Source organism: Vespa velutina, chromosome 3 (genome assembly GCF_912470025.1).
Source record: "Vespa velutina chromosome 3, iVesVel2.1, whole genome shotgun sequence".
NCBI lineage: Eukaryota > Metazoa > Arthropoda > Insecta > Hymenoptera > Vespidae > Vespa > Vespa velutina.
The window spans coordinates 5094197-5111588 of record NC_062190.1 but is presented as its reverse complement, the minus strand read 5'-3'; the positions used below and the strand labels follow the sequence as shown (position 1 = coordinate 5111588).

The 17392-nt window shown below is 36.7% G+C and overlaps 1 protein-coding gene across 7 annotated transcripts in view; it reads right to left on the bottom strand.

Annotated features, from left to right (window-relative positions):
- Window positions 1-4928: 4928 nt before the first annotated feature.
- The window catches only part of LOC124947958 (protein slit), a 309824-nt gene continuing 297360 nt past the window's right edge, over window positions 4929-17392 (bottom strand). For 6 of the 7 annotated variants that reach the window (XM_047490825.1, XM_047490829.1, XM_047490830.1 and 3 more), the window contains exons 5-29: window positions 17139-17210; window positions 16840-17053; window positions 16450-16613; window positions 15749-15820; window positions 15523-15594; window positions 15359-15430; window positions 15101-15244; window positions 14816-14979; window positions 11742-11892; window positions 10825-10971; window positions 10589-10732; window positions 10212-10375; window positions 9502-9703; window positions 9329-9400; window positions 9175-9246; window positions 9016-9087; window positions 8769-8932; window positions 8304-8523; window positions 7322-7631; window positions 7006-7219; window positions 6421-6882; window positions 6135-6335; window positions 5892-6041; window positions 5498-5637; window positions 4929-5240 (exon numbers count right to left, since the gene is read on the bottom strand). In XM_047490825.1, the coding sequence (XP_047346781.1) occupies window positions 5154-5240; window positions 5498-5637; window positions 5892-6041; window positions 6135-6335; window positions 6421-6882; window positions 7006-7219; window positions 7322-7631; window positions 8304-8523; window positions 8769-8932; window positions 9016-9087; window positions 9175-9246; window positions 9329-9400; window positions 9502-9703; window positions 10212-10375; window positions 10589-10732; window positions 10825-10971; window positions 11742-11892; window positions 14816-14979; window positions 15101-15244; window positions 15359-15430; window positions 15523-15594; window positions 15749-15820; window positions 16450-16613; window positions 16840-17053; window positions 17139-17210 (3946 nt within the window). In that variant the 3' untranslated portion in view covers window positions 4929-5153. The remainder of the gene's footprint in view (window positions 5241-5497; window positions 5638-5891; window positions 6042-6134; window positions 6336-6420; window positions 6883-7005; window positions 7220-7321; window positions 7632-8303; window positions 8524-8768; window positions 8933-9015; window positions 9088-9174; window positions 9247-9328; window positions 9401-9501; window positions 9704-10211; window positions 10376-10588; window positions 10733-10824; window positions 10972-11741; window positions 11893-14815; window positions 14980-15100; window positions 15245-15358; window positions 15431-15522; window positions 15595-15748; window positions 15821-16449; window positions 16614-16839; window positions 17054-17138; window positions 17211-17392) is intronic. The other variant, XM_047490826.1, reaches the window with a different exon arrangement.

Below are 17392 nucleotides of genomic sequence, written 5' to 3'. Positions count from 1 at the left end.
CAGTATACCACGTGTTTCTCTAATAATTTATTTCAACGATAGAATATTTATCTTCTTTTTCTTTTTTTTTTTTTTGTATCTACCATTCTCCTTAAACTATTTTAATCCAAAATAAATATCGATAAAAGGTAAGTATATAATAAAGAAAAAATTTCTACGATGGTAATTTATATTTAGAATTAATATTGTTGACTCAAATGATAAAACTTTTTTTGATGATTACAAATAGATGTCGATAATATAGATTTCTTTCCAACTTCATAAGATAATGCGCTTCATACCAATAGAGATTTCTTTACTACTACTAATAATATTCGTTTACCACGATTACCGACAATGTAATGGTTGCTCACATTCAGGAGTTGATTGATATTATTTTAATGAATTAAAAATTTTGAAAATGAAACAAAAAGATAATATATGTGGCACTAAACGATCGTTGTAAACTTTACATACATTTATTTAATTGCATTCATATTTCGAAGATTTGTTACATTATATAAACATAGATGTTTTGCTTTCACGCTAATACCTAATTTAATACCTACATGTATAGAGCTATAGTATTTCTAGGCATGCAGTATTCCAGTTTTATTTGGTAAAACGTGCTTCGCGATAGACACATTTATACAAATTCCATTCTTCCCTTTCGATTCATGATCATGCTCTCACGAATTTATGTTATGTTCACACATCCTAACTCTTTCACACGCACTCTCCCTTTCTCTCCGTTTTATTTCTTTCAAACTTTCTCTCTCTCTCTCTCTCTCTCTCTCTCTCTCTTTTTCTTTCTCTCTCTCTCTTTTTTGCCAACATAGAATCCAGAGTACTCTAAAAAATGTAATAATTTCGTTTATTATATTGGGAAAAGAGTGTCGGTCCTTGTATCGTAAGGTTCGCGTTCTGAGAAAAAAAGAATAAAACAATAAAGAATAATTAAAAAATTGTTATAACTTATATGAAAAGTTTTACAAGGAATATTTTCAATCTAAAGAAAAAAATCAAATAAAGACGGCTAAGACGAAAAACGAAAAAAATTTTACATTTAAAATAATCGCCGTGAAAGATTGGCGAGGGGTTATTTTGAAGCCAACACTCTTTTCATCGCTAATTAATTCATCATCCTTCTTTGCCAGTTATTATTGTCCAATACAAACGTACGCCTCGCGATAAAACGCCATCTCTCTCTTTCTCTCTCTCTCTCTCTCTCTCTTTCTCTCTCTCTTTCTCTCTCTCTCTCTCTCTCTTTCTCTCTCTTTTATTTTCTTTCTTTTCACCTTATCTTTTTTTATTTTCTTCTTTTCTCTATTCTATTTTCCTAACGTACCACTTTCATACTAAATGGCTTCTCCTCGCTGATATCAAATTTTTCTTTAATCCGTATGCGTCTATTTCTCTATTCGTTTTTTTATTTTTTGTTTGATCGAATCAAATTCGAAAATTATCGAATCGACAATAATCTGACTGATTTCTTTGTCTATCTCGTATCTTTTTTTCTTTTTTCTTCACCTTTACTTTCAAAATTTATTTTACGTTGATTCACATTAATTCGCACCTATGTATATGTAAGAAAAATCGACTGGCCGATTTTCTGGAAAGGATTTATTTCGAAGGTCGACGTCTGAGCGAGTTATAAACGAAACGATATAAGCGAGCTTATACGGCTATTAATACTTACAAAGTCGTATCAATGTAATAATATGACGTATGTATGCCGTTATGGTACACCTATGCTTAAATTGGGCTATGAATTACGGAGAGAGCGGTGAGAAGAATCGATACGCTTTTTCGCGATCACTTTATTTACGATTTTAGGCGTGCGTGCGCGTATATGTTTTCTCTTCCCTTTATATTACAAATTTTTTAAATTAATTGAACAAAGAACTATGTAGATTTAATATCAGAATGAAAGAATTTCTTTTATGAAAAAATCCACGTGCATAAGTTGGTACGTTATCGTTTAATAATGAAATAAATCGATAATGAATTTTATCAAAATCGAAGTAATCAATTATAAACGCTTTTAACCATCTAATGGCAGTGGATTATTTCTCACCGGATAAGTGCACGTGTTAACTTATATTATTAATATATTATACGCGAAATAATCTCTACCTATTTTAGCGAACTAAGTAGTTCGAATGATACTTCCCGTACGAACCAATACGCTACAATCCCATATAAATTATTCTCTTATACAAAAATAATTACACGAAGATTACGTCTCTTCGCGTATCGGATATGGAGACTCCTCGTTCGAAAGTTGTTGGGAGTCACCGATCTTTTTCTTTTTTTTTTTTTCTGAAGTTACAGATTCTCAAATTTATCTCGTCGTTCGTTAATGTTTAACAAATCAAATTTTTTAAAGATCACTTCTCGTTTTATGAAACGCGCCACGAATCGATCGTTCGTCTCGAGCGAAATTTTCTATCAACTTCAATGAAAATAAAAAAAAATGTTTGCTTCGAACAAATTTGTTCGATCAATTTAATAGTATAATAATCGATTAATTAATTAACATTTATTTATTAGCAAGCTTCGAAAATAAACGGTCTCCGATCGTTTGTTTCAAACTATTTCGAAACGATTCGATTCCAAAGTTTCGATGCTCCTTGATTATTTCACGAACTGCACTTTTATTCTCTCGAGACTAATTACGATTAGGCCGTATGTAGTGCGAAGAAGTCATCGAAATCACGATTTAGAATTTCTTTCCACGTTCTTCATGGAGACCTCTCAATCTATTCTCAAAAATCATGATCGGTTCGTAAATTTATTTACACGTTCACGAGCTACTCGTAGAATGCATCATCGACTTCGTATGTATCTAATTATAAATAGGCCGATACCGAATCGACAAAGTCTACACTTTCCGTGAAACGAGAAGTAGAAGAAAAAAAGAAAAAAACAAAAAAAAAAACAAAAAAAAAAAGATAGATGAACAGCTAAAAAAAGACAATATATTATTTTGTTGTTTAAACTTTATCCTACGAAAAATCTTACTTTAAAACTATCAATAAGAAGTTAGAAATAACGTTAGAATATATCGTTAGAAGGAATACTAATCTTTAAACGCCTATGGCATTAGTGAAATATAATATGTAAAAAGAAATAAAGAATATTTGCGTAAATATTCAAATCGATAATAATAAATTTCATACTTGGCTCTTAAACGAACAATCTTCGGCGAATAAATAAATATCGAGCGATGAACGAACGAAGAAAGAAAAGAGTCTCCCGAGGAACAATTGCCTTTTCAACTACGTATTCGCTATAAATACATTATTATGCTAAAAAAGGTGGCAGTTCTTTCTTTCTTTTAATATTTTTTCATACTTTTTTCTATTTTTTTTTGTCTTTTTTTTTTTTTTTTTTTTTTGCTTTTTTTGATCCAGAAGTCATCTTCTCTGGGGTAAATGCCTGACGTAGGGTTAACATTCGTTGAGTAAAAGACGTGACATATAGAAAACTATTATTTAACGTGCGTAATTAATTCGTTCTCTCGAGTACAGTGTGTGATTAAAGAAAAAAAAAACTGAAGAAAAATGACAAAGAAAAAAATCAGTAGCTGCTACTATTCGACCGCGATAAACCGATCGGCGAACGCACGATAAACGTTTTCTCCTTGATTAGAAGCGGAACTTCTCTGTTATTATCGCTTTTAAAAAACGATTTCAACGAAAAAGACGACAAAACTTAATACCGTGCGCTCGCATACGTGCAGGAACGCTTCTCCTCATTTTATTTTTATTTTTTATTTTTTTTTTTATTTTTTATTTTTTTATTTTTTCTCCATTTATCTTTTTCTTTTTTATTCGTTAATACCCACGAGTCTCACGAATCATCGTCTTTTTTTTAATAGTGTGGACACGTTACGTTACGTGCTCGGCTAAATATTCGCAACTGTGTGTATGTGTGTGTGCGTGTGTGTGTGTGTGTGTGTGTATCTGTATATGTGTACCTGCGCGTTTGTGTGTGTATGCATGTGTATGTGTGTTTTACGGTCACAAGCACGCGCTTTTTCGTATCCACAAATCGTATTAGGGATGAGAATGATGCGTGCGTGCTTGCATCGTGTTCACCTTTTTTTTATTATCCTTCCTATTATTATTTTTTCTTCACCTATTCATCCTTCCATCCCCTGTTAGGCAGTTATTAGGCAGTTATGAATCCTTACAATCCTATAATAATACGTATAATACCTAATATGCGTTAAAATGCAATATGTATGCGTGTGGCTTCTTATTTTTTTTATCTTTTCCCTTCTGATATTAATAGTCCATCATACTTAATAGTACTTACAATATACTTTAGCTTCTTCGTTTTATCTCCAATAATAATAATAATAATAATAATCATAATAATAATAATAATAATAATAGTAATAATAATAATAATAATAATAATAATAATAATAATAATAATAATAATAATAATAATAATAATAATAATAATAATAATAATAATAATAATAATAATAATAATAATAATAATAATAATAATAATAATAATAATAATAATAATAATAATAATAATAATAATAATAATAATAATAATAATAATAATAATAATAATAATAATAATAATAATAATAATAATAATAATAATAATAATAATAATAATAATAATAATAATAATAATAATAATAATAATAATAATAATAATAATAATAATAATATTAATATTAATATTAATATTAATAATAGTAATAGTAATAGTAATAGTAATAGTAATAGTAATAGTAATTAATAATTAATAATTAATAATTAATAATTAATAATTAATAATTAATAATACATATCACACTGAGCCGGCTGTGTGTGTCCATCTTAGTTTTGGCCCGCACTGTTCTCTGTCACTCTCACTTTCAAAAATCTCCTGTGTTTTAATTTAAAGATGCGTCGAGAATTATAGTTATTTTATTCTTCTTTATCTTCTTCTTTCTTCTTCTATTCTTATCATCCAATGTTTCTTCTTCTTTCCTTCTTCGGCGCATCTTTGAATGTTCAGGGATATTTAAAAGATCGATAGCGTGACATTTTGGATCTCGGGGTTTCTTCGTCGATGATCTCGTCAAGTCTCAATGTACTGCTACGATGATGATTGTTGAGAGAGAGGCTGCTCGTGCGACAAGATGCGAATACTACTACTTGCTAGTAGCACTTTCGAGTGCAGGTGCACTTACGAACAAGGTCGACGTCCTTCGTGTACCGCATGCCATCCGTACAAATCAGCCGAACCTGAAATTCGATAGTTTTTCAATTTTTTAAATTTACGTAATACGAGTAAACGTGTGAATTTTATGAGTTTTGATTCTGACCAAAGTTAACGTTCACTTCGATTTCTGAAATCGAAGTTCACTGTACTAAAAATTATTACTCGTTTGGATAATCTTGAAAAATTTAATATCGATCGAACATAGAAAGAAAGAGAGGGGGGAAGAGAAAGAGAGAGAGAGAGAGAGAGAGAGAGAGAGAGAGAGAGAGAGCGAGAGTACCTTGCGTCGTTTGGTCTTTCTTGGTAAGCAGCACGAATTGCCGCAACTTCCCCAACATTTGGCAAGTTTCACAGGTCGTCGACTACGGCATCCGTTCTCGCTGTAGTACTCCCTCGTGTGCTCTTTACGACACGTTGGCGCTGAAATGGATATGAAAAGTTTAACTTCGATCATTGACTGCTACCAGCAGGAACTCTAAAGTTCCCATCCCTTCGAAAAGCCGAAAACTCCAAATACACCACTCAATGAAATTCGCTACGATTATCTTGTCTCAATCAAAGAATAAACGAAGGGGGCCTTTCATGAAGTTTTGTAAGAGTCACGAGAGTCTACTAGTTAACTATGACTGTCATGAAAAAGAAAATGTTTCAATTAGATAGGTAGAATGAATCACCTTTTTCGCAGTATCGCCCGTACCAGCCGGTCTGACATCTGCAGGAATAATCATTCCCAAATGACGATGGAACGCATTGCGAGCCCTTCTTACACTCGTGACCGGCACAGGGATCGGAGATTCCTGTGATTGGGAGCGATACGACGATATCTGTAAGTTTGTTAAAAGATTTAAAAAAAATTTTATAATACATATTTGTCTTGTTGTCAATAGAAAAGATAGAGACAAGAATTTCAAAGTTACCGGAATGTTCGCGAGGAGGAATATGTTCCTGTGGCAAGGTATCTTCATTACTGCCAACAGCAATGCCTTCGGCTTCGATGACGTCTCGTGCTTCATCAGCTTCCTCCTCGTTAGAAGCACATCCAGGAGTAACGCGATGCCTTTTGGCGGCATTACTAAAGTCCACTAGCTTGTGATTGATCCACATCTCGGAGATGCAGCCTGTGTTGGAGGATCAAAGTTCGTTAGTTCTAGGTTTGATCGATTCGGTAAATGACGCTAACAGATTTAACGGTTCTATCTTTACCTTGGAAGCTCGTGACGTTCCTTAAATGAAACTCGGAGAAGGCTACGTTAGCGACTTCGGGTGTGACACCACCAACGTACATCGGCGTGATGAGCTTCAAATATTCCCTCGGGCCTTCGTTTATGATGCTCCTGGCTGGACCGCGATCAACCCTCATCGTGAAGTTCTTCTTGATCGCTAGAAGTTCAGCCATGTGGGGCTTACCATCGGAGACCATCTCGTAACTATACATCGTCGACGTAGGATAATTTCCAACATCATAAGAGACTCGTACGCGACCATTGAATAACTCGACGGCTATGTGCTCGCCGTTTTGACCGTCGTAGAGTAAAACCCCGTTTTCCTGCGTGGTCGTGAAAATGATGGTCACATTTGCCTCGGGCCTCGTGCGTAGCGGCTCTAGCTCGACCAGCGAGCTATTGTCCACGAAGCTCAGACTCGTCAGGTACTCGCATCGTTTTCCTACGTGTAATTACAAGTACGTTTTGTTTTGTTTTGTTTTTCTTTTTTTCCTTTATAATTGAACTATATATCTTACATTTATACCGAAAAAAAAAAAAAAGTAAAACGATTCAAAAAATTTACCGGTATAGCCGGGGTGGCACTGGCAAAGATAGTCCGCGGCGGAGGCAGGAGCTGGCTGGAAGCAGGCACCATATTGACAATCGTGATGTGCACAAGGACTCGTCTGCGGATATAACATGGCTGTTGATGGTGCAATCTCGCAGTACCTCCCAGTATACTCCGCCGCGCACTTACACTCGTAATTGTTTATGCCGTCGATGCAAGTAGCACCGTTCTAAAAATAAAAAGGATCCATCCCATTGGATGAAGAGAACAAGAGGATACAATATGACGTGTGTAATTTATATATTGAATGAGAGGGAATAAGTTCTCGTACCTGGCACATATGATCACCGCAGTCATCCAGGTTGGTGGAACAATTAAGGCCGGTGAAGCCGATCGGGCATTCGCAGCTGTAGTGGGTCTGGTGATCGACGCATCGACCCCCGTTCTCGCAGGGGTCGTGCCCCTTTGTGCAAAAGGGTATTTTCGTTTCGCAGTATTCTCCCATGAATCCTGGGGTGCAGTCACATCGATAGGCCTGAACGAGGTCGATGCAGGTCGCGTTATTGGCGCACTTGTTGTTCGCACAGTCGTCAACGTTACTCTCGCATCGGAGTCCCTCGTATCCGGGGGCACAGTCGCAACTGTCACACACGGACTGAACGTCAATCGAGAGATTGAGCTTGACATTCGGTCAAGCTAGATTCGTTAAAACTAGCGTCGCTCTTCGGGGCTCACGTGCACGTCCCGTTTCATATCTACTCTTTCTATATTTCCTTCCTTTATTCTTTTTTTTTTTTTTTTCCCTTTCTTTTCGACTCCACATCGATCCCATGACGGCGATTAACACACTCGTACAAAAAATCTACGAGACTACTACTGATAAGCCTAATCGATTTCAAAATTACGGTTTCATCGTCACTATATTATCATGCACTTTCAACTACTTTCTAACAATTGTTCTTTATCACTACTTCGACTATAAACGACGTATCGATTGCCCAGCTTGGATTCTCGATACGTCGTAATTATTATTATTATTATTATTATTCGTTCGCATTCGTAGGAAGCAGCAGGCTCGTTTTACTCAAACGCTTTTCTAAGATATCTACTATCGATCGATAGAATAGAGAGAGATATAGAAGAGTCAAAGGAATTCCGTCCGATAATTACACAATCCTGTTGGATGATCTTCCGCGCCGACAGGATTCGATATATCGACGTTGAAGAGAAACTTAACTACGGGATAACGAGCAAGGCTAAAGTCGACCCGACGAGCTACTGATAAACTTGAGAATAGTCTAGCTGGTAAATACCTGAATCTTCCTTCCTCCAATACTTTGCAAGTTCCGGAGTTCTTGCAAGGATTTCCATAGCACGCGTCAATTTTATGCTGACACCGGTCCCCGTGATATCCTGGCGCGCACTTGCAACGGAACTGCCGATCCGGAAGCGCCTCGCAGAGTCCTCCGTTCTGGCATGGCGCGGTGTAACACAAGTCGCACTTGGCCAAGACCTCGGCTGGCTGTTGCTTGGCTGCGCGGAAGAAAGGTCTACGATTAATGAGCAATTTTAGTACCGTACCGAGCTGATGGGCCAAAAAACCACGAACTAAACAGACTGATCGCGTTCCACGATTCAAACTAAAAACACCGTCACAATTAGATAAATGAGATCGTTGAACAGTACTTGGCCAAGAAAGATTTTACTATTAAATAAAAAATTATATTTCTTGACCAAGTTGTTCGCGATCTTTAAACGTGTCGATGGGGGATACTTACTTTTACATTGAAATGCGTCAGGTGGTGTTGTCAAAAGAAGCTTGTCTCTCATGTTCGGTGGATCCATACACTTGGCTATACCAGGCTCAACAAAATCTTTTTTCACCCATTCAGCTAACCATCGCATGCTGCAGTCACAGTAGAGAGGATTCGAACCGAGAGCACTGGAAAAATGAATAATCATAGTAGCAATCGTTCGAATTCCAATTATTATCGAACTTTATCAACTTGCGTCGAGCGTACTTACAGATGAGATATCGATTTTAAATCCTCGAAGGCACCCTCGGGAATCACCGATATGTCATTGCCATGGAGAGAGCTGTTGGAACGATTATTACCGATTAACACTGTTCTTAATAAAATATAATGTGTTTCTAGGTAATCAAACCAGATCAATTAAACTCACATTATACGCAGAGACTTCAGTCCAGCGAGAGCATTTCTTTGCACACACTGCAATTTGTTGTAACTGATGATTCTACGAAAATAAAGACGAGGTATGAGTATAAATAAATCTCTGAGATCTCTCCAGAGAGTAGATTAGAAAATGTTCAACTTACAGATGCGACAGCTTCGTGAGATTTCTAAAGGTATCGTTCGACAACATTCCGATCTGATTGTTGCTCAAATCGCTAGGAAAAAGAACGGGAAAAGAAGGTTAGAATGTTGATGAAAGTCGACTCGAAAAAGGTATAAAAGAGAGAAAGAGAGATAAAGAGGGAGTTTTATTTACAGCTTGGTCAGAATCCTCAGGTGGTTCAGTCTCTCTGGCTGGATGGTCTTAATGTCGTTCTCGTCCAAATACAGCTCCGTGGTTTCCGGTGGAATCCCACGTGGAATCTCCGTAAGCTGAGCTCTCGAACACCTTACCACCGAGCCAGCGCAATTGCACTGGGGTGGACAATAATCGTCGCCCAGACAGCCAACGCTGTCGTCTGATGTTCGTAAAACGACGATCGTTAATGAAACCCTTTAATCCGCGAATTACCGCGGATAGAATAAGCAAGAACGCGTAGAAATGCTGATTATGCAAATTAAAACTTGCCTTAGTAATTTCATGCAAACTAAGTAGACGATTATTAAGTACTTAAGTATTAATAAAATACTATCTTATACTTCGTTCGCGGGAACTTGATGATATAAGATGAAAAGAAGTTTTACCTGCCGTCGTTCGTTCGTTCGTTAACATAAATAATTTCATGCAAACTGAACAGATAATTATTATTTGCTCGTGTATTTTATTAGAAAAAAAAAAAAAAAAAAAAAAAAAAAAAAAAAAAAAATCGTTCGTTCTCTCACGTTCGAAAAAATCGTGTCTGTTTTATAGGAAAAAGCAGGAAAAAGGAAAAAAACAAATCAGAAAAGAAACTTTTCCAATCCGGTTGTTTTAAAAGGGTCAACGACTCCATAGAAACAAGTAGCTTATGCAAGAATCATACGTACTGTTACATTTGAATTCGTGATGTGGAATATCCTTAATGACGGCGTCCTTGAGTCGCAGGGGATCGTGACAACGACCGGTCATTCCTGTCATATCTCGTTTCCTGAGCCATCCGGCGAACCATGCGAGGTGACAATTACACGACAGTGGATTGCCTTGCATGTTGCTGGAAACGCAAAGCTATACATCAAACTCACGACTCGAGCAACTTGGAATCATTATAATTCACGTATTTGCGTATACGTTAGTAGGTATACCCTTTAATATGTATAGTTCGTTATCTTTAAAAAAGAATCTTGATAGGAGAAAGCGTGCACGATATGCATACGCTTTTAAAGATAAATCCTATGGGTAATATCAATTAATTATTAATGCTTACATGGCACGAATGTGAGCCAATCCGTCGAAAGCTTCAGGCATCACGCAGGTTATAGCATTTCCGTGGAGATTCAAGCTCTTTAGATTCGTTAGACCAGTGAACATCTTGTTGTGAACTTCTCTCAGCCGATTGTCGGACAACAATCTGCGAAGGAAGAAACGAACGAAGGAAATTCGTAAGATGAACGAAGACAACAACGAAGAAAAACGATGATCGATCGTTTGCTGAAAACTTACAGGTCGGTGAGCTTGTGTGCTCCTTGAAAAGCGGACGCTTCGATGCGTGAGATTTTATTCTTCCTTAGATCCAGATGCTGCAATTCCGGAAGCTTCTGGAATAGCCCGTCCGCTTTGATCTTGTCCAACTCGTTGTTGCCTAGCAAACTGCATCGAGAAGAAAGGGAGAAATAATATAATGGAAAATTACTCGGAAATTTTCCCTTTGACTTCCCCAACCGTGCAAACAATTAATTCGTACCGAGGGAAACGACGAAGAATGAACTCATCGATCATTACAGATAGAGGTAGGAGAGCGCGTTGTTTCATTAAACGAGTAAAATAATTTATTTCGATTAATAAAGCGCATACTATCGGTCTTCTTTGCCGAAAAAAAGAAATTCCGATAAACATTAAACTCAATCGGAGAAATAATTTCGTTCGATCGAACGTCATTTTCAATATATCTAACAACGAACAATATATAATGTTCGAATAAAAATTTTAACGAGTAACGATTATTATCACCGAGCGAAACTGTAACATGTGATGATGAATCCGAGAACATGGAACATGTTCAACAACGACGATTCGTTCGTTGAAATTCGACATGTCTCTCGATTGTAAAAGATTACCCGTATATTCCTGTCACACGTGCCCACATGGTAGAGAGATTGTGGAAAATTGATATGGTAATAGTATCTATCTTCATTCGAGTGTCGTATCTGATATCAATATTAGTCGAGCATCAGCGAGAACACGTGAAACAACTCGCATAGAAATATTATAATAATAAAGAAAAATAAAAAGAGAGAAAGAAAGAGAGAGAGAGAGGGAGACTAAGATTATATTTTTCGTTGCGGAGAGAGAAAGAGAGAGAGATAGAGAGAGAGAGAGAGAGAGAGAGAGAGAGAGAGAGAGAGAGAAATGATACTTACAGAGTGGAAGTGTAAATGGGTAGATCTCTGGGTATCGAGGTAAGCTTCTTACTGGAACAATCAATAGTTGCTCCATTGCACGAGCAAGGAGAAGGGCATGCACCGGGTAGAATGCATTCACCAGCCCTCTTTGTTAAAAGTTCTTCGTCACCTTTAAACAAAAGCTCATTGATACAGTCGAATTAACAATTTAATTGCCTGATCTATATAAATATTCTATCTTTCGTTCCGATAGATATCTCTGCTCGTTAAAGTAGAAGCGATGCGAGTCTTTTTCATCTACCTCATTTTCGAAACGAGCAACATACGATGATTTATCATACCTACCGTATACTTTGCGATGCTTCTTTCTCATTAGTTTTAATATATCTTAATGAAATGTTAATTTCTGTAAGTATAGGGGATAAATAAAAGAAATGTTAAAAAATGTTTCGCTTTTAATCTCCTCACTCGCATCACTCCCATCATTGTCGAGTGAGTTACCGTATGCAGATGAGATATTTCGGGATGAACGAATGATGATGATATTTATTGATAACTATGTCGAATTATCGATACGATGATACCTATCGATAGATGGTTAGTGAAATTTATTCATCGTCGATATACCGACACCGCCGAAAGGAGAAACGTTCAATGTAATTATGGGAGAGGGAATGAACGTGGTGAGGCGATAATATACTGATTTAATACATTTTAATAATTAACAATCATGCCTAGCGACATTGCAAAACTGGGATCGGCTGGGCTCGCTTGCAGGAGAACGTGCCCGTTCAATAATTGAGTGTTTAGCGGCACACGTTGGGCATTACACATAGTAAATATGTTTATGCATGAGAACATGGCTATAGAGAAATGATTCATTGTCGCATTATACCTCTACATTGTAAATTAGCCGAACCGCGATACGCGTTTACGCGGACGCAAAACGATATCAGTAATTCATCGTAATGTATATAACGGTATGTCGTTCAGAAAGAGAGAGAATCGATTCGTATAATAATTCCTACGATAAGCTACGATCAAAACTAAATTGGATCATTGATCTGAAAGTTATCGAGTTTATACGTTCAAAATGGTAAAAAAAAAAAGAAAAGAAAAGAAAAGAAAAATCGTCGAACTATTGGCTTTTTATTGTTATATATCGAAGATCGTAAGAAGTATTTTTATTCGATAAAAATCGAAAATCGTTCGACCGTGGTCATGTTATTTGGCAAAAAAAGAAAAGAAAAACTTCGAAGAGATAGTGCTTTTTCTCCAAGGGATTCGAAGGACACGTTTCAACTGGCTCGCCTTCTTGTTTCTCGCCTTGAATCCTTTCGTAAAGCGCGTGTGGCTTTAGCGTAAATTTTTACTATGGCTCGAGCGAAAGTTACGAAAGTTCCTTTCAAGTTTTACGCCCGAAGCGTAAACTCTCGTTTAGAGAAATGCACGTAACAAGAATACCCCTTTATACTTTGGAAAGGGGTAGGAGACAACGGTACATATGTGTTTCCGAAATGTTTATTCCCTGGTGTCGTTTTACTCCCTCTGACCTCTTCATGCTGAAAAAGAGTAGCTGTATGTATATATGTACGTATGTATATGTCCGTACATATTTAGCGAGAGTCTACAAGTATGTACATACCTACGAAACGTGTGTTTTTCAAGATTATCCTGTGTACTAGGTAAAGTGCATTCGGGATATACGCGAAACCGCGAAAGAGGAGAAATAGGGGGAGGGGTGAAAACTTTCGGCTATTATCCTCGAACATGTATGGCGTATTACTGAGGCTCCTTATTTCAAGTAGTATTCTTCCATGTGATATAATCCGAAGAAAAGAAAAAAAAGAAAAAAAAGAAAAAAGATAAAGGTAAAAAATCTAATTCCAAAAAAAAAAAAAAAAGATGATAATTTTAAGCTCTCCCTTTATAAATTTCAATGTTAAAATATTTTATCAGTTTTCCAACGATTATTTCCGCTCGGAATGATTTAATTCCGGTCGTCGTTGAAGCGTGAATAGTACGAAATTAGAAGCATCGATAATCCGATAATTACAGCTCCATCGAAACGATATCGCGATCGTCACTCTCTGAGCACGTTCGAGATGTAGGTATATTATAAATTAATGAACTCGAAATGTGCCCGGGCAGGTCGTAGTAAGCGTATAACAATAATCATAAATGTCGACGGTTGGCCCTTATGAGGAGGATAATATGCGAGCATAATAAATAAGCAATCGCTGGAGAAGCGTAGAGACAGCGATTCTGCGGCGATGCATCCAGTAGCAATTACACAGGCTCGACAAAGTGCTCGACATTAATCAAAGGAATCCAGCCGTGGCTACACCTGTACGGATTGGCCGATCACCCAGACCGGACGTGCCGACAACGACTAAGAAGAAGAAGAAGAAGAAGAAGAAGAAGAAGAAGAAGAAACGAAAAAGAAGAAAGGTCTTGGCGCTCTCGCGTCGCAAGAGATGCATCGAAACGATGTAAGATGAAAAAGGACAGTTGCAGGATGCACCAGGAGACTAACGAGGGTACATCGAGCGTAATATCAGCGTGGATGAAAGCATAAATCTAAATCGTTCATCGTTGGCCATGGTCAAAGGCAAAAGCTTTCGCGAACATTACTCTTCGCCGATCGTCTAATGGTAGATTAGGATGAATAATTATTCTTCGAGATTAGAGGACAAACTCGTTCCTTTTCTTTTTTTTTTTCTCTTTTTTCTTATTTCTTTTTTTTTTTTTTTCTTTTTTCGGAAGCTTCTAGATTTTAATTAAATTATTATCCATAAAATATATGTAATATCAGACATTACGATCGATGGTAATTTAGTAGATCGGTTTAATTTCTCGTATCGCCTTCATCCAAGGCGTTCTATCTTGAGTGCTTGATTAAAAGAAATGTAAAGAGGAAACGAAACTTATTATGTTCGAGAAGTGGAAAAGCGTGATTAATGAATGTAGATGCAATTTTAATGATGAAGGGGTAACGATGCGAGATCTTAGTTGGGAGAAGCTACCGACCTGTATACACTGTCCTCTCGAAGTTTTAAGAAGAGATACCGAAAAGGTCGAATTGTGCTTACCCTTACATTTGAACTTGTCGTCCCGCATCGAATCGATCTTCCGCTTCTGCGCCCTCTTCGGCGATTCGCATTTTGCACCAGACGTCTCGATTGGATGTGCGTGAAGGTAGACACTCAACCATCGCAAGTTGCAGTCGCAGATGAAAGGATTTTTTGCTAGATGTCTGTGAAAGAAATCCCAACGATTTTGTTTTCCTTTTTTTTTTTTTGCAATCGTTATAAAGTGTATGCTCGCATTGAAAGGCATTTAACGAACTATTATTAAGATAAATGCTGGATACAAACAGTGTTTTAATACTCCGTAGATTTGAGAAGGTTCCATTCGCCAGAGACTTGATGTTATTATCGTATAAAGAAAGAAGAGTGAGGTTGTAAAGATCGCGGAAAAGATCGGTCCTTATACAAGAAATTTCATTGGCGTTGAGTAATCTGGAAAAAAAAGTATTGTTTCATTAACAATTCAAAGAGGTTGTTACTACACCATTGAAGAATCATTAATGATGATGCTTTGTTAAAATCGTGAAACGTAATACGATCACTCACAGTAATTGCAAATTGGAGAGTCCTTGAAAGAGACCACCTGGAAGTTCGCTGATCTTATTTCCATAGAGAACTCTGAAACATGCGGAATTCATATTATACACATTAACTCAAATATATATATATATATATTCAAGTACTATATATACAAAACTTAAAAGACTCACAGAGATTCGAGGGATTTCAGACCGTGGAACGCATCAGAAGCCACCTTTTGAATCTGATTATTGCTGAGGTCGCTACGAGAGAAAATAGAACGTTAAGAAAAGAAAAATAAAAGGATAAAGATGAAAAAGATGAGAAACGAATTTTAATGACGTATGAACGAGCGAAATAAAAATATGAGTAGGCAGATTAATTTTGCTTGTGTTACAAAGAGGAAGAGTTACTCACATTCTCCGTAATTTTCTATATGGTGAAAAGGCCTTGGGTGGAATCTCCGTGATACTATTTTGTTCCAAACGTCTAAAAGACGATCGATGAAAATTTTTGAAGATAAAACAGCACCAGCAGCAGTTGCAACGAATTGGAAGAAAAGAGAAGAAAGAAAAACGATTTAACCATGGTTCTTTTATTTATCATTCTTCATTCTTCATACTATCGTTCGTAGTATTCTATCGACTTCGATTGGCTGTCGGGCGATATTAGGAGAGAAAAAAACACAGATTTTTCGCGCTGCTCCATTTAAATTGGCACCGCGTCTGGCACTGCACGTTCACCGAATTTGATTTTTCTATTTTATCCGATGGCGAGTGCACAGGGAATCGGTTTTTTCTTCTTTTTTTTCTTTTTCGTAAATTTCAAATCAAATTTTTTCTTCTTTTCATTCCAATTTGTGGGATATAAAACGCACCATCTCTCTGATACTTTACCGATGAAGAGAGAAAAGAGAAAAAGAAATGGATAGATAGATAGATAGATAGATAGATAGATAGATAGATATATAGATAGATAGATAGATAGATAGATAGATAGATAGATAGATAGATAGATAGGTAGATAGATAGATAGAGAAAAAGAGAAATCAATAACGCGAGACAGCCAAGTTTCAAAGCTCGTTGTTGCCGAGCTAGAAGGTAAAACTTTTTACGAACAATTCCGTGGTGTCCTCCGGAAGATGGGTCGGTACTTTCGTCAAGGAATTCTCTCGGCAATCGACGATTCCGTTGGCGCATTTGCAGGGATGCGGGCATTGCGGTTCCGCACTGCATTCCGAGCCCGCTCGTTCTACCAAGCCGGAGCATTTGAACTCGTGTTCCTGCAAAAAGCGTAGTGGTTGAGTAAAAAGAAAAGACTAAAAAGAAAAAAAAAAAAAAAAAAAGAAAAATATAAAAAGAAAAACGAAGGAATGAAGGAAACAGAAAAAAATAAACATTTTCTTTCACAAGACAAACCATTTGACTTCTAGAATTTTTTGAATGGAAGAGAACAAAATTTTCTTATCCTTCCTTCTTTCGAAGATTTATCGATATAAGTATTCGTACCTGCAAATCAGCGAGACTTCGATCCTTCAAATGTGCAGGAGACGAGCAACGCGTATGTTGTCCGAGACGAGAATACGTTCTCAAATGTCGAGAAAGCCATGTTAAGTGACAGTCGCAAGCGAAAGCATTATCGGCTAGCTTGAGAGTCCTTAAATGCGACAAACCAGTGAGCATTTCTTTTCCTAACGTTGTCAGTTTGTTGTTGTTCAGCATTCTATGAATAAGAAAGAAACTTTCGTTTTAATTCTTTTCGAGCACGAACTATTTTTTCGAGTTAATCATTTTTCACTATAACTTACAAGATCTCGAGATCCTTCAATTCTCTTATCGAGGATTCGTCGATGCACGTCAACACATTGTTATCCAGTAAACTGTTGAAAGTTCATAAGAATAAATTGTTTTAATGCGATCTCAAAGTAAAGAACTTAGAAGTATTCACGCAATGCACATGGTAAACGGAAAAGGATGGAATTTCAAGTAAAATGGGCTTTGAAACAGTTCAGCCATCGAGTTTATTCGGGGATGCCTGATGTTAAATCGCTGAACATCCAAA